The 24,500-nt window shown below is 44.3% G+C and overlaps 1 protein-coding gene and 1 long non-coding RNA gene across 8 annotated transcripts in view; one reads left to right on the top strand and one right to left on the bottom strand.

Moving 5' to 3' along the window:
• The window catches only part of LOC128832763 (uncharacterized), a 47,855-nt gene extending 34,217 nt beyond the window's left edge, over window positions 1–13,638 (top strand). The window contains exons 3-4 of the long non-coding RNA XR_008444047.1: window positions 10,454–10,540; window positions 11,284–13,638. This is a non-coding gene — a long non-coding RNA (uncharacterized LOC128832763). The remainder of the gene's footprint in view (window positions 1–10,453; window positions 10,541–11,283) is intronic.
• TMEM108 (transmembrane protein 108) overlaps window positions 1–24,500 on the bottom strand; it is a 253,936-nt gene that overhangs the window by 18,890 nt on the left and 210,546 nt on the right. The window contains exon 1 of one of the 7 annotated variants that reach the window (XM_054020357.1): window positions 8,968–9,142. The exons of the other annotated variants lie outside the window; for them this stretch is intronic. Within the exon in view, the coding sequence (XP_053876332.1) occupies window positions 8,968–8,980 (13 nt within the window). The 5' untranslated portion in view covers window positions 8,981–9,142. Of the gene's footprint in view, window positions 1–8,967; window positions 9,143–24,500 lie in introns of those variants that run through there. 7 annotated transcript variants of the gene reach the window in all.

Below are 24,500 nucleotides of genomic sequence, written 5' to 3' on the forward strand. Positions count from 1 at the left end.
CCTGGTCTGCATTAGAACCTGCATTCTTGAAGGGAAATGCTCCATAGTCTATAACCAACCCCCTGAGCCAAGTGTTTTGCACTTCTTGAACACCAAATTAATCCATTTTAATCCTTGCAATTTTAAGCCTTCCAGGCAGCAGTGAATGGGGGACACACAATCTCCTATGAGAGCACTATTAAAAGCCATTTTTATGTTAATCACTTGGGAGTAATTTCTCACCACTGAAAAGTGAAATCTCTGTAGAATGGGACTCATGAGCATCAAGGAAGATGCTGCATTATAACTTCCATTGGGGTGCCTGGACATTGCTGGGATTAGTTATTTTGATTTTATACAAATTCCGTACTAAAGGATACCCAGCCCGAGCCCTGTGGGGGGCGGGGCGGAAGACATAGGAGATTTGTTTAAAAAAAATATTTTTTAAACAAAACAAAAACACAAAACCACCACCGAAGTAGTAGCACTTTTTCCTCCTGCCCTACCACACACTAGTTGATCACAAGCCAAGTAACCCGTACAGCTTAGAACTGCCTCATTGTCGTTCCCCACCCTAAACTGCCTTAGCCCTCCACTCATGCTCACTCAGGATGCTTTGCTGTCTATACAGGAGGTCAACAAATTGACTTTAAAATACAGTGTATAAGACGAATACAAATAACCAGGGCTGTCAATTAATCACAATTAACTCATAAGATTAACTCAAAAAATTAATGGTGATTAATCGCAGTTTTAATCGCACTGTTAAATAATAGAATACCACTTGAAATTGATTAAATATTTTGGATGTTTTTCTATATTTTCAAATACGTTGATTTCAATTACAACACGGAATACAAAGTGTACATTGCTCACTTTATATTATTTTTATTACAAATATTTGCACTGTAAAAGGAATAGTATTTCAATTCACCTCATACAAATACTGTAGTGCAATCTCTATCGTGAAAGAGCAACTTACAAATGTCAAATTTTTTTGTTACATAACTGCACTCAGAAACAAAACAATGTAAAACTTTAGAGCCTACAAGTCCACTCAGTCCTACTTCTTGTACAGCCAGTGGTTAAGAGAAACAAGTTTGTTTACAGGAGATAATGCTGCCCGCTTCTTATTTACAATGTCACCTGAAAATGAGAATAGACGTTTGCATGGCACTTTTGTAGCCGGAATTGCAAGGTATTACGTGCCAGTTATACTAAACGTTCGTATGCCCCTTTATGCTTTGGCCACCATTCCAAAGGACATGCTTCTATGTTGATGACACATTTAAAAAAAAAAAAAAAAAAAGTGTTAATTAAATTTGACTGAACTCCTTGGGGGAGTATTGCATGTCTCCTGCTCTGTTCTACCCGCATTCTGACATATTTCACGTTATAGCAATCTTCAGTGATGACCCAGCATGTTGTTCATTTTAAGAACACTTTCACTGCAGATTTGACAAAATGCATAGAAGATACCAATGCGAAATTTCTAAAGATAGCTACAGCACTTGACCCAAGGTTTAAGAATCTGAAGTGCCTTCCAAAATCTGAGAGGGACAAGGTGTGGAGCATGCTTTCAGAAGTCTTAAAAGACCAACACTCTGATGCAGAAACTACAGAACCCGAACCACCAAAAAAGAAAATCAACCTTCTGCTGGTGGCATCTGACTCAGATGATGAAAATGAACATGCGTTGGTCCGCACTGCTTTGGATCATTATCGAGCAGAACCCGTCATCAGCATGGACCCATGTCCTCTGGAATGGTGGTTGAAGCATCAAGGGACATGAATCTTTAGTGCACCTGGCATGTAAATATCTTGCGATGCCGGCTACAACAGTACCATGCGAACGCCTGTTCTCACTTTCAGGTGACATTGTAAATAAGAAGCAGGCAGCATTATCTCCTGTAAATGTAAAACTTGTTTCTCTTAGCGATTTGGCTGCACAAGAAGTAAGACTGAGTGGACTTGTAGGCTCTAAAGTTTTATATTTTGTTTTTGAATGCAGGTTTTTTGTACATAATTCTACGTTTGAAAGTTCAACTTTCATGATAAAGAGATTGCACTACAGTACTTGTATTATAGATTAATTGAAAAATGCTATTTTTTTACAGTGCAAATATTTAATCAGAAATAAAGTGAGCACTCTACTTTGTATTCTGTGTTGTAATTGAAATAAATATTTGAAAATGTAGAAAACACCCAAAAATATTTAAATAAATGGTATTCTATTATTAACAGAGCAATTTTTAATTGCGCGATTAATCGTGATTAATTTTTTTAATTGCTTGACACCTTCTAGTGACTGACACAGACGTTAGCGAATGCTTTTCACTTCTGAAATAAAGTAAATAAATAAACTTCACAGATAAGCCCCAACTAGTATCTTGCTCTCCACCCCTAAACAAAAAGAAAGAATGTGCTTTAGCAAGATACTTGATCAAAGTGAAAAATATACTACTGTAGAACAATGAGATGCTTCCAACAGACAGGAATACCAATGGAGCACCACTCAGTGAAATGCAGGGAAATTTTTCTGACAGCACATACTCAGAGGTCAAGGTCAAGGCAGATAGTCCAGTGATCATATGGCTAATATTTCATGCCAAGACAAGTAGCTGCAGGAGAACAATTTAAAAGGGAAGAATGAAGATTTGTTTTGGATTCTGGAGATAATGTTTCAGAAAAGTTCTGGGGCACTGCTCTGAACACATAAGGTGAAGTGTGTTATGATATAACGCCTGTTAATTTTGGAAGTTGCATGTATAACAACCTTCGGCCACACCCTTGACTGTACAGAAAATCATCCCCCTTGGATTGGTTTTTTCTGGATTTTCCTTAATTTGTAACAAAGGACAGAGTTGCCAGCTATGCTGCACATAAAACAGCAGAGCTAGAACCTCTGGTCTTCCTCTCCAAAAAACACATACCTCTATCATTTAAGCTAATTCTGAATCAATGTTGCCTGATATTAGGATTTATAACCCTTGTAGCCCAGTCAGAGGAAGTAACAGGACTGACACTTCATTCTTCGAGGCCATAATTTTTTTTCCAATACAAAACAGAACCAAAAATCAAAAACTTTGGCTTTCAAAAATTGTCAATTACAAAAACTCATTTTTGAAAACTACTTCCGAAAGTAGTTATATGGTTGAAAACCAGAAAAAATGTTTTGGTTTAAAAGCCATTTTTTAATGAAAAAAATATTTCAACCAGCTCTAACTCCATTATGGACCCACCTCTTCCTCGTTTAAACAGAGCTCAAGCAGCTCTGGGCAACAGTCAGTCTGGGTTCATTCCATGTTCACAAAACACAGAACTCCATAATTGCCATCTAAACCATAGCTCCTCTGCTCCACCAGCAGAAGCTACCCATTGAACTAAAGGCGAACCTCTGAAGATCCTAGTTTCTATCCCTAATGCTACATGTACAGTTCAGATATTAACCATGGCATATGTCGGTATGCACACATGCTGTAGCTAAGGAGAGGTTCCCCTTTTTTTGGATATGGACTTCAGCTGCTCAAGGCACAGCATCATCTATATGGGGGAATAAACAGTGTACTGCCCAGTGCGTATATGTACTACTGTCATATACCCAGGAACCTATCCTTGTAACAAAGCCCAATGCCAACTCTGTCCACATATCTATTCAAGTGACATCATCATAGGACCTAATCACATCAGCCATACCATCAGGGGCTCCATCATGTGCCAGCAATGCCCCTCTGCCATGTACATTGGCCAAACCGGACAGTCTCTACGCAAAAGAATTAATGAACACAAATCTGACATCAGGAATCATAATACTCAAAAACCAGTGGGAGAAGACTTTAACCGGTCTGGCCATTCAATGTCAGACCTGCGGGTGGCTATCTTACAACAGAAAAACTTCAAAAACAGACTCCAATGAGAGACTGCTGAGCTGGAATTGATATGCAAACTAGACACAATCAACTCAGGATTGAATAAGGACTGGGAATGGCTGAGCCATTACAAACATTGAATCTATCTCCCCTTGTAAGTATTCTCACACTTCTTATCAAACTGTCTGTACTGGGCTAGCTTGATTATCACTTCAAAAGTTTTTTTCTCTTACTTAATTGGCCTCTGAGTTGGTAAGACAACTCCCACCCGTTCATGCTCTCTGTATGTGTGTATATATATCTCCTCAATATATGTTCCACTCTATATGCATCCAAAGAAGTGGGCTGCAGTCCACGAAAGCTTATGCTCTAATAAATTTGTTAGTCTCTAAGGTGCCACAAGTACTCCTGTTCTTTTTACTGTCCTATAGCGATAGAATGCCCAAAGTGTATTAGAGCTCCATCCACCAGAGGGCAATGTAATCAGACACTAAGAAGATACAAGTCTAAATACTGCAAGAGCCAGCGAGTCCTAGTGGATAGGAGACCTGTGTTCTATTTCTGACTCTGCCACTGACCATCACCTCTCCATGCCCTGGTTGTAAAATGGGCATAATGATACTTACCTCTTTTGTAAAGCACATTATAGATCTCAATAAAATGTACTGCGTAAGAGCTAGGTATAACACTACAGGAGGCTCTCGGTTAGCTTGAGAGGCAGAAGCTGAAAATGTTGGTGCTGAAAGCTATGGATGGGCAGTAGGTCTGAAGCCACGTGTCTCCAGTTTAAATGGTGACTTGTGTCTCTACCATGGACTTTTTAAAATAGGATTCAGAAAATATGACAGTTTTTAACAATGATCTGCCCCTTCCTCGTGAGAGTCCATACACTAATACTACAGATAGGGCTACACCACAACTTGGGAGCATGCCTCCCAGCCCAGGTAGATGGACATGCACACACCTGCTCTGCTCAAGCTAGTACACTAGAAATAGTGCGGAGGTTGTGGAATGTGAAATGGCTTGGGCTAGCTACCGGAGTATAAGCCTGTCCTACTCCCTGGGTCCGTACTCAGGTGGCTAACCCATGCCACGAGGTCCACACTTCTAGCTCAAGTGCACTACCTCAAGCAGAGCTAGCATGTGTCTGTCCACCTAGGCTGCAAGGTGCAGCTGGGACCTGGGCAGGGAGTGGCACTCAGCTCTGCTCCTGGCCCCATCCCCCTCACTGTGCCCGGGGTCTCGGCCGCCGGCCCCACGCCCAGGGCTCCGCTCTTAGCCGTGACTGCTGGCCTGGGGCTCTGCTCTTGGCTGTGGCCCCCAACCCCAGGCTGCCAGCCTCAGCTCTGCCCCCGCACCAAGCTGTGGCCCCAGCCTTGGCTTCCCTTATCTTGTACCCTGTCCGAGTCCCCCCGCTCCCGGAACCACAGTCCCACTCCTGGGCTCAGGGGAGGGGGCGCAGACAGGAGTAAGGGGGGGCGTGAGGTAAAAAGCTTGGGGACCACTGCTGTACATACTATGCACTTTTCCTCGATAAAACAATGGTTCATCTCAACAATGAACACAAATGCATCAACACACACTGCTAAAATATCAAGACAGAGCTTTGAGTGTGAACATTTGACACTAAAACTAGACTGTAGTATCCTGTGCAGAAATGAAAGATACTATTTATAAACTGTGACAAAAGAAAGCAGTCAACAAAACTGCAGCATGGAGGTGAGGTACATTTTATTTTTGAGAGGGGAGATTTTTGAAAGCACAAAAGGCAGTCAGACACTGACCTCCCATTGATTGTCACAAGATGTAAGTCAGGGCAGAATTTGTCCCTATAGCTTTTAGATGCTCAGACAGAAGGTTAGTAAAATATAGCTTAATGAGGACTCACTCTGGAATTTAGCAGATATTAATTAATAAGTGGAAAAAATCTGTTTTCTTTCCTGACAATGGGCCCTGTGGACTGCAGCTGTCTATAGTGCCTCCTGTAACAGCTGCATGACAGCTACTTCCCCATGGCCTCCTCCAAACACCTTCCTTATTCTCACCACAGGACCTTCCTCCTGGTGTCGATAACACTTGTGCTTCTCAGTCCTGCAGTAGAACTCCCACTCCTTGCGCCTCTTGCTCCCAGCTCCTCACACTCCCACCACAAACTGAAGTGAGCTCCTTTTTAAAACCCAGGTGCCCTGATTAGCCTGCCTTAATTGATTCTAGCAGCTTCTTCTTAATTGGCTCCAGGTGTCCTAATTAGCCTGCCTGCCTTAACTGGTTCTAGCAGGTTCCTGATTACTCTAGTGCAGCCCCTGCTCTGGTCACTCAGGGAACAGAAAACTACTCATCCAGTGACCAGTATATTTGCCCTCTACCAGACTCCTGTACCCCACTGGTCTGGGTCTGTCACAGCCCATTGACTTCAATAGGCCTCCTCATGGGTGTAAAAAGTGTGTGTGTGCATACAGGTGCCTCCCATATGCAGCAGACTGGGGAATTCATTTCCTGGGATCTATGGGGTTGGAAAGCCATGCCAACTCAAAACTAAATCCTGTTTTCTTTTTGCATTCTTCATGCTCAGAAATGGCCAAATGATTTTATTTGTAAGTGTCATATATCAAGTGTCAGCTTTGGAGCCTAATTGAATAGCTCTGTTAAAAACTCTTCAATCCTAACAAGAATGTTGATGGACGTCATATGTTGGCAGTGTGAACAACGTCACTCTGTTCTTCCATAATACTCTGAGCACTGTTACACAGTGCTCCAAGTACTGTACGTTAAGTACAAAATGAATTCACTCAAGTATGAAAAATAGTGCAGTAAAAGGATGATGTATGTCGATGAAATTATTAAGAGTCTTTACCAGGATTCAGTGGACCAAATCTTGCTAAATCCTCAATATAGAGGGCCAAATCTAGTCTTTCTCTCAGGCTGAAACTGCTCCCTTCCATGGAAAAACTCACAGGAAGAGATAAGGGTATGTTTATGTGGAAGAAAATGATTAAATTCCTCTAGAGTGAGTGTCTCTGCTTGGGGCTTATAATGCCAACAGGTGTAAAGGGGTTGTGATCACCCTGTTCTTCCCACATTACTAAAGTAGAGAGGTCCATGCTTTGAGAACCACTACACTAGAGCTTCTTCTGAATACTTTCATTGAGGGGAGGGAATACCCTGCCTCCTCCCCATCAGAAGAAGGTGGGAGTTCAGTCCCCAGAACTTATAGCTCTTTCAGTATCTAATCTCCTGGGTCTTGAGCCTCAGTTCTGCTGCTCTCTCCTGGGTCTGTTTCCACAGGTCTGGTGGAGCCATGCTGACATGGTTCCTGAGCTGTCCACTGCCCCTGCAGCCTCCTCTTAAGAGGGTTCCATTGCATGGAGGGGTGGGGGTCTGCTCAGGAATTAATACAACCTGGAGTTGCACTAGATACTTTACTAGCTGGTAAAGAGTTTTAACTTCTTCAAAAGTAAAGAATAGCTTCTTCGCCTTACACGAGAGTCTGTGCATGTTACTGGAGTCAGCTCAGACTTTAGGTAGAATCTTTAAACAACAGCATCTTATGCAACATGTGGTCTGAAGTCAGTAGAAAGACTCCCACCGACTTCAGTGGGCTTTGGACCAAGCCCTAATTGTATAAGATATAGGGGAAAGTTTTGAGCCTCATATTAACATTTTTCATGGTGAATGATTATCCACAAAGCATTCAGTCTGGCATTTGGAAGCAAAGATTCCTATTCTGGCCCTCCCCACTGTAGACCCAGCAGCAGAATAAACAGAGCCTCATCGAGCCATGCTTTAAAAACATTTTTGCTGTGGGAAGTCAGGAACAGCTTTGTATTTAGACTCTACTGCTGGATCTGTTATTTCAGATCGCCTTGGGCAAAGGAAGCAAAAGGAACAGTTCTACAAAGGGGACTGTCCAGTGTCCCATTAGACTACAAAAGCACATCTTGGATGCATGTATACCTGGGCAGAGTACAGTGTGCTTGAACCTTCTTGTGCCTCTAAACTTCTTGAATACTAAAGTGATGGTAAAGACAGCACTTGAAAAAAACTGTTCAAAACAATTGAAATAACACATTTTTGTAGTGAAAACCTTCTGCATTATCCTGTTCTTTCGTCATGTGCATCTCAGCTAGCAACAACAACAAAAGTAGAAAAAGTGACTTTGAAAATATGGAAACTGTAGAACCCTGCAAGATTCTAGTACCAAAAAATTACATGAACAAAAGTATGTTTTATTGTTTACATGCTGCATGAATGCTTCAGATAAATTATAGGATTTCCATGTAAACAATGTAGAGTTATATTTGTACAACCAAAGGATTAAGCAATTTCAGTTACCATGAGCGATGGCGGAATTGACCAAAAAAAAAAAAAAAGGCTACTTCCACGAGCTTTTTTTCTTCACACCATCTTACATCAGGTCTGAGAATGCCATGCAATAGTTCTCAAATGTTACATTACAAGCTATTTTTATTTTTTCTTCAAGGTATTGGTCGGAGGAGAAGGGAAATGCAGTTCATATGTTATGGATTACACTACAAATTCAACCCCTACTTTTGTATTCAAGGTCTGATTAAAATCTATGATGTAGAAAGTGAAACACCAGGAATAACAAAGGGGTGCAATTAATCTAACAGCAATAACATAAAATAACCTGAACAGAAGTTTTGGAAATCACATACAGACACAAAGAGTAACCAGAAGACATTGACATAGTATGAGAATATAAGAGTCTGCTATAGAGTTTGCACAAAGCTACTATGCCCAGCCCTTTAACAATTTAAATTATTATAGGAGCAACCATCTCTGCTGGTAAGGGTCATTTCCATCAAAGGCTTCAAATGAGTCTGTCCATAAGCAAAAATTAATTTTAGATTTTCAATTGATATAACAACAGGTATTACAAATAAAATAATGTCTTCTCATTCATTTTCATGCTGCACACAAAGGCAGATAGATTCTATGGTAATAGGTGCTTTAAAAATGCTGTTGATGCCCATTCATTTAAATACATGCAGACTTCTGACCCTTGTGAAAATGATCATTGACAATCTAATACCACAATAATTACTGAAGAGAAAAATAAAAGATGACTTTTATCTGATTGTATTAAGGAATCACTTACCTGAAAATATCATTTGGACTTGTCAGCAGACATCCTCACCTGCTCACATCATGCAGACTTGGAAGTTTCATATTTCAACATAAAAAATAAAAGATGCTACCATCGCCTAATGAATGAGGTAGTTCCACTGTGGAGAGTTTGCTGCTAATGTTGGAATTCCTTTGGAGGAATGAAGACAGACACAGACTAGGGAGGCGTGTCTTCCAGAGATGTAAAATAAAGGGCTTGTGCTCCTTTATGAAATACCATTGCAAACGCAAAGAAAGCTTATTAGTTATTGAACCATTTACTTTCTCAGCAAGCAGACTGACTGGCTGGCTGTTATTCCAGCTTGCTTTTCCATCAAGTCCAGATACAGTTTGTCTGGCACAGTTCTATTCAAATGCTACAGAGGATCACTGGCTGTTCTAGTTTGCTGGGAACAAAACAGCAACAAGCTCCACGGCTGCACGTCTTTGTGAGACTGCACAATGCTCTGTTTCAAGGCAGAATGTCCCTGCTCTGATATACCATTTAGCACACAGCTGGGTTTTACAAACCTAGCTCCTGATTCCATACCTGTAAGAATAGTTATACCTTCATTTGATTATTTATAGGACTATTAAAATTCTTGTCAGAGAAAGCTATGTAAAATGAAATACTAACCCTATTCTCTTTCTCTCTTTGGAGTCAAAACACCTCCTAGATTTTATTATTCTCTTGGTGATAACTTTATAATTTATATTTTATCAGTTTGATTTTTTTTAAATACTGAAAACACAGATCAACCTCCTGATTCTTAATGCCAACTTGGTAATATTCTTTTTTTTTTGTGTGTGTGTGTTACGCAAGCAGTAAGGATGGGTGAATGGAAGAATACATTGGCCCCAAGCAGCGCAAATATTGGCCTAGTTCAATAAGCTAAGTGTTCCCCAAAAGGAATAGGGAAAATAATTGGCTTTCAGACACGTGTGCACCAAGATGGGTCTCAGTGTTAGAGGAGGACTGCAACCTGACATGAGAGAATCCCAGCCAGTCTATGTCTGGATATAGAGTCTCAGTCATTCCTCACTTACTGTGGGTGCTGGAATAGCCCAAGCAATTTGCTACCCTCAGTCTCCTTAGAAAATTCATTTTTGCTGTTTTGGGAGAGGAGTGGGGAGAAGAGGAGGTGGTGGGAGGTGAGGACCAGGTTTGGAACAGTAAGCACCAAGTCCAAGTGGTGTCTGTTCAGGGAGTAAACGGAAGCTAGCCACGTCTGCAGGGGCCTGAGGCATAGCTTTGTGTGCCAGACCATGTAGGTGCACGCGGCTATGTGTCCCAGTAGCTTGAGGCAAACCTGGGCTGTCATGATTGGTTGGACAATGACCTTGGATATCACGTTCGACGTGGTCCAGAACTGGGCCTCCGGAAGGAAGGCTCTGGCTTTGGTGGAGTTGAGCAGTGCCCCAATAAACTCTATTCTCTGAACTGGAATAAGGGTCAACTTTTGCTCGTTTATCAATAGGCCCAGCACTCAGAAGGTGGCTTGGACCAGGCTGATGCTGTTCTTTACTTGAGCCTCTGAATGACCCTTGATCAGCCAGTCATTGAGGTACATGTATACTTGAACACCTTGCTGTCTGAGGAAGGCAGCTACCACTGCCATGCATTTTGTGAAAACCCCGGGGGGGGGGGGGGGGACGGGCTGCGGATAGGCCGACGGGAGGAGTGGTGAATTGGTAATGATCTGTGGCCACTGAAGATAAAAATGTGAAAGTAAGCATCCGTCAAGGGTGGGTGGCATACTAGTTCCCTGGAGCCAGGGAGGGAATGATGGAGGCCAGGGAGACCATGGGGAACCTCAGTTTCTTGAGATATCTGTTGAGATGACTCAGGTCCAGTATGGGGCAAAGGTTCCCTTTGGCCTTTGTGCTTAGGAAATAACGGGAGTAAAACCCCTTCCCTCTCAAGTTTTGAGGTAACTTCTCCATGGCCCCCATCTGTAGGAGTGTCACCTCCTGGGAAAGTAGTTGCCTGTGAGAAGGGTCCCTGAAGAGGGACAAGTATGGGGTGTGGTAAGGAGGGGTAGATGAAAACTGCAGGGTATAACCAATCGCCACTGTATTTAACACCCAGGAGTCCAATGTTATGTGGAACCATGCCAGGCTGAAGTGGGACAGTTGATCCAAAAATAAAGGGGAGGCAGGATCTGTAGTGGGAACTGGTACAGCACCCTGGGGCGCACCTTCAAAAGCCTGCTTGGTCCTACTGGAGTACCTGTGTGACCCTAGCTGGGAGGTTGAGGTGAATGGACGAGGTTGACAGCACTTCTAACCTCTCCCTTTTCTCTTATAGGAGTACTGTCTCAGAGGCGGAGCCAAGAAGCATGGCGGCTGTTGAGGCCTGACGTGCTTCCTCGAAGTGAACGGAGGAAGAGGCCCAGGGACCTGAGGGTAGCCCTTGAGTCCTTCAGGCCATGTAGTCTCGCGTTTGTCTGCTCTGAAAATAGTGAGGGGCCTTCGAAAGGGAGGTCCTGGATAGACTGCTGGATCTCCTGATCGAGTCCCGATGACTGCAGCCAAGAGCATCATCTCATGGTGACTACAGAGGTCATTGTCCTGGCCGCCATGTCTGCTGCGTCCAGTGCCTCCTGGAGAGAGGCTCTGGCAACATTCTTTCCTTGTTCTAAGATGGCTGAAAATTCCTGCCATAAGTCTTGAGACATGGAGTCCTTAAATTTGGACAGAGTCCCACAAATTGTAGTCGTATCTCCACAGTAAGGCTTGCTGGTTTGAGATACATAGTTGTAGACTACCTGTCAAACAAACTTTCCGCCCAAACAGATCAAGTTTCTTTGCATCCTTCTGTTTGGGGATAGCACTCAACTGGCTCTGGCTCTCCCATTTATTAGCCACCAGTATGGATGAGGGACCCAGGAGGGGGTGAGAGTACAGATACTCATACCCACTGACTGGCACATAATATTTCTTCTCTGTGCTCTTTGAAGTGGGGAATGGGGGGGGAGAAAAGATGGGGTCTTCCACAGGACTCTGAACAGACTTATTACCGCCTCACTAATGGGTAAGGCTAATTTAGATGGAGCTGCTGCAACCAGAATGTCAATGAGGCTGTGAGAGGATTCCTGAATGCCTCAATCTCAAGCCCCAGGTTAGCTGCTATTCGCTTTAAAAGCTCTTGATGAGCCCTAAAGTCATCTTCGGGAAGCGAGCTGCTCGGCCCCAAGTCGGCCTCATCCGGGGAAGAGGAGGAAGAGGCCTGTACTGGAGGAGGGGCCACCATCTTCAGCTTCTTCTTCAGCTTCAATAACCTCCAAAGGGGCCACATTTTGTAAATCAGTACTGGATTGGTACTGGAGTCAGGGTCTGGTGCCAATCATGGAGGAACAGGAGCCTGCCTCTCAGAAGCAACCAAGTATGAATGGTGGGAGGGTAGACCTAGTACCGGGGGAATTTCCCAAGGGTTTCAGTATGGCCACTTCATAGACCACTATCCTCCTGCCACGTACCAGTGGGGGAACCTGCACCAAGGTCCTTCGGCATGTAGGACGGGTACTGGCGGCCCTAAAGTTTAACTTGTAGGGTTCTGCATCAGACTCAGATGAAGAATCCTCCCTAGGCAACCACAGGGGAGCGGTACCTCTCACTGCCTCCAATCAGTGCCAAGGGTCCAGTGACCAGTGGCAGGCTGGGGACAACCTCGCAGAGGACAGAAAAGTTGGCTTGCCTCTAAAAAGCAGTCAGTGGCCCAGTGCCAGGAAGGAGCTCAGAGCACCGTGCTCTCTCCTGCTCAAGGACGACAAAGCCAGCAGCTGACCTAATGGGGTCGGCAGGACCGGGAGTGACAACAAGTCTCTGGCTGCTGTTTGCAGGGTTGAAGGCACTGCAATTCCGCTGGTGCCGCGATGACTTCCTGCTGTCGGCGGAAGGTCCCGCATTAGACTCTATGGAGTATATGGTGCTGCCATGGGACCAGGGGTGGAAGAGTGCCCAATGCGGTCACACTCCACTGCCTTCCCCTTGCTTGCCTTTCTTTGGCACTGGCGAGCGCCCTCTATTGGAATGCTACTTTTTGTGCTTCTTCCTCAGCCTGCCTGGTGGAGACCAGTGCCGGAGGAGCACTTTGCACCAAGTTCCGAGGCTGGTCTAAGAGCAGCTTCCTTTAGGATAGCCTTAAGTCTGATTGCGCTGTCCTTCTTTGTGCAAAGTCCCGACAAATTTGGCAGAGGTCTTTCATGTGAGATTCTCCCAGACAACTGGAGTGTGGGTCATTTACAGGCATAGACTTGCCACAGGAGGCACAAGGTTTGAGGGGAGGGTGCTAACTATCTACATTAAAAGTGCAGCCTGCCATGTTTTAAGGTCATGCCAGGAATACCAACAGGGATGCACTGAAACAAAAATAACTCTGGGAGGACATTCATCTTCAGCGAGGCTACCCTACCTAGCCGAGAAATTTCATATTTGTTCCATTCCCTCAGGTATTTTATTATTTTATTTTAAAGATTGCTTTACCCATTTAAATGTATATAGCTGACAACAGTTTATTTTGGCCCTTTTGGGAATATTAATTCCTAAAATTTCACGTTTATTTTGAAGCCTGATACTTGCCCAAATTCCAAATCAACTGTTCCATAATTTTTAGCATGTTTTGCTGCCCTTTAACAAGGGTTGGTTTCTCATATTTATTTGAAATGGCTCCATTGTCAAAGCAAACAGAGACTCATAGACTCATAGACTTTAAGGTCAGAAGGGACCATTATGATCATCTGGTCTGACCCCCTGCATGCTGCAGGCCATAAAACCGTCCCTACCCCTTCCCTGGACTCTGCTGTTGAAGTCCCCAATCCTGTTTTTAGTGACTTCAATCGGCAGAGACCCTCCTGCTAGAGATCCCTGCCCCATGCTGCGGAGGAAGGCGAAAAACCTCCAGAGGCTCAGCCAATCTGCCCTGGAGGAAAATTCCTTCCCGACCCCAAATGTGGCGATCAGTAAGACCCCGAGCATATAGGCAAGAGTCTCCAGCCCGACCCCGTTAGCCATTATACTATTTACCCACCATTGCTTGGCTTTCCTTGACTACTATGTTTTACCATTAAACCATTCCCTCCATAAACTTATCTAAATTTATCTTAAAACCAGACAAGTCCGTCGCCCCCACCGTTTCCCTCGGTAGGCCGTTCCAATATTTCACCCCTCTGACGGTCAGAAACCTTCGTCTAATTTCAAGTCTGAACTTCCCCACGGCCAGTTTGTATCCATTCGTTCTGGTATCCACGTTAGTACTAAGCTGGAATAATTCTTCTCCCTCCCTTGTATTAATCCCTCTAATATATTTAAAGATAGCAATCATATCCCCTCTCAGCCTTCGCTTTGTCAGACTAAACAACCCAAGCTCCTCTAGTCTCCTTTCGTACGACAGCTTTTCCATTCCTCTGATCATCCTAGTGGCCCTTCTCTGCACCCGTTCCAGTTTGAGTTCATCTTTTTTAAACATGGGAGACCAGAACTGCACACAGTACTCCAAATGAGGTCTCACCAGCGCCTTGTACAACGGAAGCAGGACCTCCTTATCCCTACTAGATATACCTCGCCTAATGCATCCCAAGACAGCATTGGCTTTTTTCACCGCCACGTCACATTGTCGACTCATAGTCATCCTGCGGTCTACAAGAACCCCTAGGTCCTTCTCCTCTTCCGTAACTTCTAACCAATGCGTCCCCATCTTGTAACTAAAATTGTTATTAGTCATCCCCAAATGCATCACCTTACACTTTTCACTATTAAATTTCATCTTATTTCTGATACTCCAGAGGATAAGGGGAAGGCTTGTCTTGTACCCCTAGACAAATTAAAAGGAGGTGATTGATGATCATTAACCAAAGCAGACAATCAAAGATGAGTAAGGCTACGTTTTAGTCATGGGTATTTTTAGTAAAAGTCATGGAGAGGTCACAGGCAGTGTAGAGGTCTTGACCGAGGTTCGGCCCTCAGTGGGGCTGTGGGGTATCCCACCGCCTTGCTCTGGTCCGCCGTCAGTCCTGGTGCAGCAGTAGTGTGGGACAGCAAACACACGGTTAGGGGCTCAGGTCCTTAAGCAGGGGCTGAGCCAATAGTTCAGGAAAAGCCCCAGGCCCTCAATCAGGGCGGGCAGCAACCACACAGTCTGGGGCTCAGGCCCTTAAGCAGGGGCTGAGCCAAATGTTCATGAACCCAGGCCCTTAAGCAGGGCTGAGTCAATGAGTTTGTAGCAGCCCAGGCCCTAGGTCAGGGCGGGGCAGCAGTCAAATAGTCAGGAACCCAGGCCCTTAAGCAGGGGCTAAGTCAATGAGCAAGAGGTCCCAGCCTCTCTAGGCCAGGGAAAGGGGGAGTCTGCCATCCAAGGAGTGGGTGGCAGGGGGGATGCAGGCCCTCCCACTCCACTGCATCCCAGCCCGGGGCCCTAGCAGCAGCGGAAACTCGCAGCTGTCAGTGGGTATCCTGGCCGCAACACATTGACATAGGTTCTGGCAGTGCTGCAGCCAGACTGGGGTCGGCTGCCCCGGGGCTACTTCCGCACTCCCCCTCGTAGGGTACCTGGACCGTATTAGTGTCCTCGGTGATCTCCACCAGCATCGGTTCCTCCAGGTAGGTAGCGAAAGGTAGGGTCGGCTCCTCCTCGGGATAGCTGGAAAGGGGCAGACTCGGCTCCTCCTCGGGATAGCTGGAAAGGGGCAGGCTCGGCCAGTCCTCCTCAGGGTACTGGGCGAGGGGTAGGCTCAGCTGGCCTGGTGAGTCCTCAGGCCGGTCGCGGCCTGCTGCTGTCTCCCAAGCAGGAGCTCGGCCACAGACGTCTGCTCTCTCCGGCAGCTTGTTCTCCACTGAGCTCTGCAGGCGGGCTTTTATACTTCCGGGTCAGCACCGTGACCTCTGAGGGGTGGGCGCCGGACCCAGTAGCTCTGCCCACGTTGGCGTTAGGGGAGGTTCGGCCCTCAGCAGGGCTGTGGGGTATCCCACCGCCTCGCTACAGGCAGTAAACAAAAATTCAGGGCCCGTGGCCTGTCCATGACTTCTACTATATACCCCTCATTAAAACTTGGACTGGGGGGCGGCGAATGCTCTGGGGAGGGGGAGGTGTGGTCTGGGGGCACCACTAGTGCTGAAGGGAGGCTGGCCCAGGACCCCTGCTGGTGCGGGGGTGGGTGTATGGGTGGTGGCGCGTGGCCTGGGACCCATGCTGGGTGGGGGAGACAGCAGTGCCCGACCCGGGACCCCTGCTCGTGCTGGGAGGGAGCAGGCAGCAGCATGCAGACCAGGACCCCTGCTGGTGCGGGGGGCAGGGGAGGGAAGGGTTGGCGAGGCTGGCTAGGGGAGGGGAAACCAGGGTGGCTCTGCGCACTGCTCCCGCCACAGGCGCTGGCTCTGCAGCTCCCATTGGCGGGGAACTTCAGCCAATGGGAGCTGTGGGGGGGGGGAGTGGGGAGCGCGGTGCCTGCAGGCACAGGCAGCAAGCGGAGCCCCCCGGTGGGAACCCCCCTCCCCGAGGTAAGTGCTGCTCCACATCCCAACCCTCTGCCCCAACCCTGAGCCCTCTTTCACACACCCAAACGACTGCTGTTGCTGGCCCAGGCAGCCCCTGATCCAGCACCAGCCAATGCAGAAGTCAAGGAGGTCCGTGACTTTCCGTGACCTCCGTGACAGACATGCAGCCTTAAAGATGAGTATACAGGGCCAATATGCCCATAGAAAATTGGTTTCCAAGAGCCAACTTTATCAAAATCTGTCTGAGGTGCTCCCACTGTGGCCAGGTGAAGACTTTCTCAGCATTCAAAGAAAGAACACAGGAAGAATTGCTAGAATTAACATTATAGATCAAATTCAGAGTTCTGATACCAGAGAGATGTCTGCCAGCAATGAACCCAGATGGGTCAGGGTGAACATACTTGGGCAAAATGGCAGTCTGTTTGCTAGCACATTGGCATCAATTTTAGCATCCACATAAAAGAAATAGGTCTGTCTGGTGCACAATCTTTTACTTCTTCAGAAATTACCACAATTTTTGCCTCTCCATGAATCTGGAATCTGGTTCCCCTGCAATATACCATTACACAATTCAGTTAAAAAAAGGACCAACACTTGCTTTAGAGCTCTGTAATACTCCTCAGAAAACCCATCGGGACCTGGAGCTTTATTGGATTTTAAATTCTTAATTACAACTTCAGCAGTTTGCCTATCAAGAGCTGCCACATCATTCTCTGAGAGCCAAGGTAGTTTCACACTTCTCAAATATTTGTAAGTTCAGGATTTAGATATTCTGAAGCATACAAAGGATTGAAAGTTAGCTAATGTTTCAAAAATCTGTTTGTTGATACACAGAATGAAATACAAAGATTTAGTAACTGGCCTCTAATAATTAAGACCTATCAATACAATCTGAATCCAAATATCACTATTTACCAATTCCTAGAACTCAGTACTTGTATAAAACCTTGTTGCACATATCTTGGTCATATTGCAACAACAATACTAAACGGCAGCATGCCACTAAAACACAAACCTGATCTGGAGGATTTGCTGCATCAGTATGTAGTAACTTACTACAGATTTCTTACCTGTATGGTGTGCAGTGGGTGGAAATCATATGGTCCTATGTTATAGAGATACGGATTGGAGTCTTTTGGTATTTTAGACACTATTTATTAAAAAAATTGCTACCGGGGCAAGGATGCTTTTAATATCAGTATCCAAAAAGAAACAGAACAAGCAAAACTATTTCAAGAACATTTGTGAAAGAAATCTGAATTTGCAAGATGTTTCTTGGTCTGAATGCTTCCACTTCACACATGGCTTGCCCATCCCTAATTTTGTAATCCATGTCCCTCCCTCTCCAGCCCTTACTTGGCAGCGCTCTTGTTGGCAGGATGCTGTTGCCAAGGGAGACAGAATGGATGTGCAGCTGGCTTTTCTTTCATCTGCACTTAGTGCTGCAGATACTATTGATGTGACTGTACAACCTTTGGCTACTAAGACCTACTGTCAATGTCATATGACTTTATGAAGAGCTTTGACAACTGCATAACTAGCCATACTGCATGTTGGAAAGCTAAAATGGGACCTTGTCAAAGAAGGGATTTACTTGGTGTCACAAATGCTGACTCAGTCAAGGGTATCAATTTCATTTACAGCAATAAGAGGGGGACAAAAGGATTTAAAACTATTTTAAGGAGTCTCCTCCAAAATAAAAGCCAGACACAGTTCCTACACATATTTGGATGAGATAACTATCAACCAGAGAAAGGAAATGTTTAGGGTGTTACATTAAGGGAATACATAAAGGAGCAATGGATGAAACTAGGAAAAGGTAAAAATTAGACTATTTCTAATGATGAGATCTATCAGACTGTGAAATAGTCTCTAGGCGGAAGCAGTGGAAATCTCATTTCTTGAGACATTTTAAAACCAGACTCTACAAAGCATCAGAAAACATGCTATAGAGAGAACAATATTTAATTGGCATGAGGTGAAAACTAGATGACATAAGAAATCTTTTTCAGATCTAACTTCCACAGGATGTACTTGCTCAGAATTCCCATTGATATTCCTGGGAGTTTGGGCTCAACAAGAATTGTAAAATCAAGCACAATTATATTAATTCTTGGCTAGTTTGCACAGCATGAGAGCCATATCTTGCATAGTTAATTTACCTTGACTTATGTCATAGAAAAAGTGGTTCCTTTATGGACTGTTACTTCAGTCTCAATGTGGTGTGTGTCTCTCTTTTTTACAACCAGCAATGATTATTTTATTTGCCTGTAATATTTCTCCCTCCAGCTTTGTTTGAAAGCCATGAACTAAACATGACAGGAACAAATCTCCAGGGAGATTACTGCTTTCATTAGATTTATAAAAATGGGTTTGCACATAAGGAGAGGACTCTACCTGAGGGGGTCCTGAAGTGGAGGTTAGGGAAGAGGCGTTCTAGCAAGAAATTCCTCAAAGAGGAAGCAAGTAGAAGTATTGGAACTTGAATGCTATCTAACTTCGTTACTTCTGAGCCCCCTATGACCTTGGCATTTATCTTCATGTAGTGTGACATCATGGGGAGGATGGAGCTCTCTCATGGGAAGGTTCTGGAGAAATATCCTCTCTCTACAACGATGCTTCCAAACACGGTCTGAAAGATGTGGTGCCAGCCCAAGACAGCATGTTTAAGGCAGGCATTTTGTTACCCACTAATCCTTCCGCTAGTAAGATTGGTGTCATTTTTTCCATATCATTTCTGGAAAGTCAGTGCTTATATACTACAGCAGCAGGTGCTATAGAAACATCAGTTCTTTAGTTAGAAGTGATACTAGGATTACAGACACACTGACTGAGCTTCTACAGGCCTTTCATGTGTCTCAGTGATTTCATCCCTTTCACAGGCAGTAATTTGGGAATTCACTACACTAGAATTCAAAGCCCAGGTTAGTCAGAGAATCTAATACTGCAGCTGGAGTTAGAGAGGAACTGGACAGTTTCATGACCAGTAATAACATTTGTAGGAGATCAAATCTCATGCTTCACAACATCAGCTGATCACTGCAGAGATAAAGAAAGTTTTTCACCCCATTTTTCACCGCACAAGTGGCTAGGTATAGATATATGAATTTTTGCCTTCCTTTGAAGTCACATATTGAACTACAAGGAATGATGGTCTGATCTGGTATGGTAAATCCTATGTTCTTATAAGAGAGATCACAGCTAGACCTCAGCTGGACACAACACACAATTTCTGTTAATGAGGGAAGGACCTGGCACCTTGTACTTAATTCAATACTGATATGATTCATTGCTTGATTAATTCAATTCAGTAGTCAATAACATGGAAGACAGTGTACTGGTTCTTCGTATAACTGCCTGATCCAGTGATACAGTTTATCATATTGGTAATTTATGTCTCCATTTGAGTGTGAATGGCATTACATACTGACTGCAACGTATTGAATTTCATATGGGGGCGGTAGTTTTATGTGCACATTTTTTCTAATTTAATAAACAGTGTCTGGGTGGTGTTTCTGAATGTTATTTTGAATATTCTCAGGCCTCAGTTTCCCCCTCACACTGTAGAAGCACCTGGTGCATACAGGATACCACTTACACCCACTGACAGCTATGGAAATAGTTTCCCCAAAGCAGAACTGATTAAAAACAGTTCCAAGGAAAAAAGTTTTGTAAGTTGTTTCCTACCTAGTTTGTGGCATCTAGGTAGACACGTGTAGCTACAAAGAACAGATACACCTCTACCCCGATATAACATGACCCGATATAACACGAATTCAGATATAACCCGGTAAAGCAGTGCTCTGGGGGGGCAGGGCTGCGCACTCCGGCAGATCAAAGCAAGTTCGATATAACGCGGTTTCACCTATAACGCGGTAAGATTTTTTGGTTCCCGAGGACAGCGTTATATCGAGGTAGAAGTGTACATGCATAGATACAGCAAAGCACTTAAACACAATGCATAACTTTAAGCCTGAAAGTAGTCCTTTTGACTGCCCGTTTCAATGGACTGCTTGTGTGCATAAAGTTACACACCTCGAATCATACAAACAGAGTGCTGGAAGGGACATTGGCAGGACCAAGGAAATCTAGATTACCCCAGACAGGTTTCTTAAAACCCTTCACAGCCTCCCTTGGAAGCCTGCTCCAGAATTTAACTACTCTTATAGTTAGAAAGTTTTTCCTAATATCTAACCTACATTTCCCTTGCTGCAGATTAAGCCCATTACTTCTTGTCCTATCTCCAGGGGGCATGGAGAACAATTAATTGATCACCGTCCTCTATATAACAGCCTTTAACATGTATGAAAACTGTTACCAGGTCCCCCCCTTAATCTTCTTTTCTCAAGACTAAACATGCCCAGTTGGTTTTTTTTAACCTTTCATCATAGGTCAGGTTTCTTGTTGCTCTCCTCTGGCCTCTCTTTAATTTATCCACATCCTTCCTGAAGTCTGGCACCCAGAAATGGACACAGTATTTCCGTTGAGGCCTCATCAGTGCCAAGCACAGTGAGACAGTTACCTCCCGTGTCTTACATACAACATTCCTGTTAATATACCCCAGAATAACTAGCCTTTTTTGCAACTCCATCACTTTGCTGACTCATTCCGTTTGTGATCCACTGTAACCCCCAGATCCTCTTCAGCAGTACCATCACCTAGCCAGTTATTTCCCATTATGTAGTTGTGCATTTGATTTTTCCTTCCTAAGTGTAGTACTACGCCCTTGTCTTTATTGAATTTCTTGTTGATTTCAGCTTGGTGTCATCCACAAATTTAAGAGCAATCTATACTCTCCTCTCTATTATCCCAGTCATTAATGAAACTATTGAATTGCACCGAACCCAGGACTGACCCCTGCAGGATCCTACTAGATACGCTCTCCCAGTTTCACAGTGAACCACTGATATCTTCTCTTTAGTACAGTCTTTCAATCAGTTGTGCACCCGCCTTATAGTAATTTAATTTAAATCACATTTCCCTAGTTTGCTTATGAGAATGTCAGGAGGCCTTACTAAAAAAAGCCTTAATAATATCAAGTGCTTTGTTGGGTTGGAGTCAGACTGTCATATTAGCCTTGGCAAAGGTTAACATCTCAAAGTCATCCCCTTGGGGGCCTTCCCTTACCTCATTCTGTGGGCGGGCACAACCCTGTGGTCTGGTTCTAGGGTGCAGCACTCCAGCTGTGTCATTTAAGAAGTCTGCCCCCTCGCAGAGGATGTAAAGCATTCCCAACAAAAGCAAATTACTTCCCCAGCCCCCTTCCTAGAGCAAGGGAGAGGGAAGCAGTCACGCAGTCCCAGTTCTCACTCTTCAGTGAGAGTAAAGATAAGGGATTAATCCTAGGGGATTTCAACAAAGAGACCCAGCCCCGCCCATCTTTCTCCACAAAGGGCTCACGCAGTAGTGCTTGCAAGCCATAGGTCAGTTGGTGCCACAGGGCCTCCCCAGTCTGAGAGCCCTGCCTCTGCTTGCTTCTGAGTGCTACCCTTACTGCATGGAGTTCCTCCCACTGAAAGCCCACCTCCAGGCCTGACAAGCTTCCCTGGAGCCACGGATTGGGGCTGATGGAAACCCTAGGAATACCTTAACACTTGCATTCCTTACTCTTGGTAAAATACCCGTGTTGCCTGAATAGAAGAGCTAAACCGTTCCCTTATATATGTAGGAGACAGAAATCACTTCACCCATCTCTGGAACGCAGTCACTTCTGCAGTTTCTTGAAAGGTGTTAGACTGACAGCTCTAAAAACCCTCTGATTATTCAGTCTGATTCCGTCCCCATCAAATCTTGTTGGGACATTGGCTGAGTGCTGCTTCAAAGGGAAATGTACCACCTTGCTCCACCACAACTATTTCCTGAGGCAGTCTGGGGTTTCCCCTTAAAATACAGATCCTCAAAGGTTTTAGGCTCATGACTTCCATTGAAATCAACCGAAATTAGGCGCCTAAATATCTTTGAGGATCTGGGCCAAATGTCAAGGTGTCTGTGCTACACACTTTTACCCTTTAATTCCTAGCCCTATGCTCTGATTGCTGTATTGCTGCATGCTACTGATTTGTCCATTGAAATAATTAAAATGTCAGCTAAGTACCCGCACCATCAGCTGCAGTTAGCTTAACCCGCTGCCCCAATGGAGCGTAGCAGAAAGGAGATAACTCTACCAGCAGCCCCCTCAACATGTGTTCAAGCGCTGGCTCACAGAGAGTAATTCAGATCCCCTTCCCTGACCCACAAACAGGACTTTGTAAACTCCTGTGATTTTTTTAAAAATATGATGTAAGTGCAAAAATACAAGTGTGCATTTGGGAAGATTGTTTCATGGATGAAACAGTTACTAAAAATGTCTGTGTTGCTCTTATACTAGCTTTCCTTGCTTTAGATTTTATTGTGTTCAAAGAATAACCTTAAAACTACAGCACAGGGGAGCTAATGACAAAGTATAAACTCTGTGTTGAAACATTTTGAACCAATTACAATTAACATCACTCTGTGTTCTCATTGGACATACAGTGTTTGCATTTTAGAAGATCTGTATGGCAATCAAATGTTACATTCCCTCAAATGTAATAGTAATGCTGACATAAGTGTCTTGTTGCCACACTTTCACTTATCACATTTTCTCCTCTCTCTCTCTTTTTTTAAGCATCTTCAGCTGTCATTGTACCATAACAGTGAAATTATTCACACTGTAAGTGCAATACAGAAAGCCAATTCTGTTTAGAGACAGAACACTAGGCATGACACATCACTGCAACAGCTGCAGGAGAACATTAGTCTTTGCATTAACATTGACTACAGTGGCAAAGTGAATATATTAGCAACAGCCACTTCCTTACCCCTATTAAAGGTCAAGCTATAGAAAGGGGGGGAGGATATAAATGAGCACTATGCAGCAAACATAACTTTAAGATAAAGTGGCCTGTTTTAACCCAAATCAATATGAGTGGTTGGAAAGGGGTGGGCTAGGATGGAATAAAATAAAGAAAAACTTGCTCAAGAGACCAATTCTGATCCCAGTGAAAACAATGCCAAAAAAACCAACCCCTTTCCAGACAAATTCGGGCCTCATTAACACTGGCATAAATACATAACTCCACTGAAGTCAATATGTAAGTACCTTCATGGGGAGAGACTACTAGGTACTAAAGGGGTCTTCAATCTAGTTGAGAAAGGCATAACAATGGCTAGAAGCTGATGCCAGGCAGATTCAAATTACAAATAAGGCACAATTTTTAACCACTGGCACAAATTACCAAGGGAATTGGTGGAGTCTCCATCTCTTGATGTCTTTAAATCATGACTGAATGCTCTTCTGCAAGTTTAGTCAGGCATAAATTATTGGGCTCAATACCGGGGTAACTGGGTGAAATTTAATGGCCTGTAGGGTGACCAGATAGCAACTGTAAAAAATCGGGACAGGGGGTGGGGAGCAATAGGTGCCTATATAAGAAAAAGACCCCAAAATCAGGACTGTCCCTGTAAAATCGGGACATCTGGTCACCCTAATGGCCTGTGATACACAGGAGGTCACTGTGACTCAGGGATCTCTTGTGCCATGTGGCAGAGGATACAGGGGTGCATGAGTTACAGGATTCCCTTGGGTCTGGTATCTACATATTAGTTTGCCAAAGAGTGTCATGAAAGGTCTATACCAAAAGCCTGTGTCACACTGGTCATCATAATTGCGAGATGTATGTATAGATAACATGTGAAGAATTATGTATATATACCCTGAAAAACATGTTTTTAAGGTCTCTGAGTTGGGACCGGTCACCAGAACTTGTTAAACAAGTTTCTTTGAGGCAAAAGATGTTTATCTGTCTGTCTACATATAAACTGAGTGCACCATGGGCATCCATTTACAGTCTGAGGAAAATGCTAATCAAGTGAGTGCAAAGTGTCCAGGAGAGACCCTAGACAGGAAAACACAAGCAGTGGGGGTTATCCTGTTTACAAGTGCAGACAAGGGATGTATAACTGGGGATATAGAGGATCACACTGAATCCTTCACTTAGGAAGTAAGCTGACCGT

Source organism: Malaclemys terrapin, chromosome 2 (assembly GCF_027887155.1).
Source record: "Malaclemys terrapin pileata isolate rMalTer1 chromosome 2, rMalTer1.hap1, whole genome shotgun sequence".
In the NCBI taxonomy this organism is placed as follows: Eukaryota; Metazoa; Chordata; order Testudines; family Emydidae; genus Malaclemys; species Malaclemys terrapin.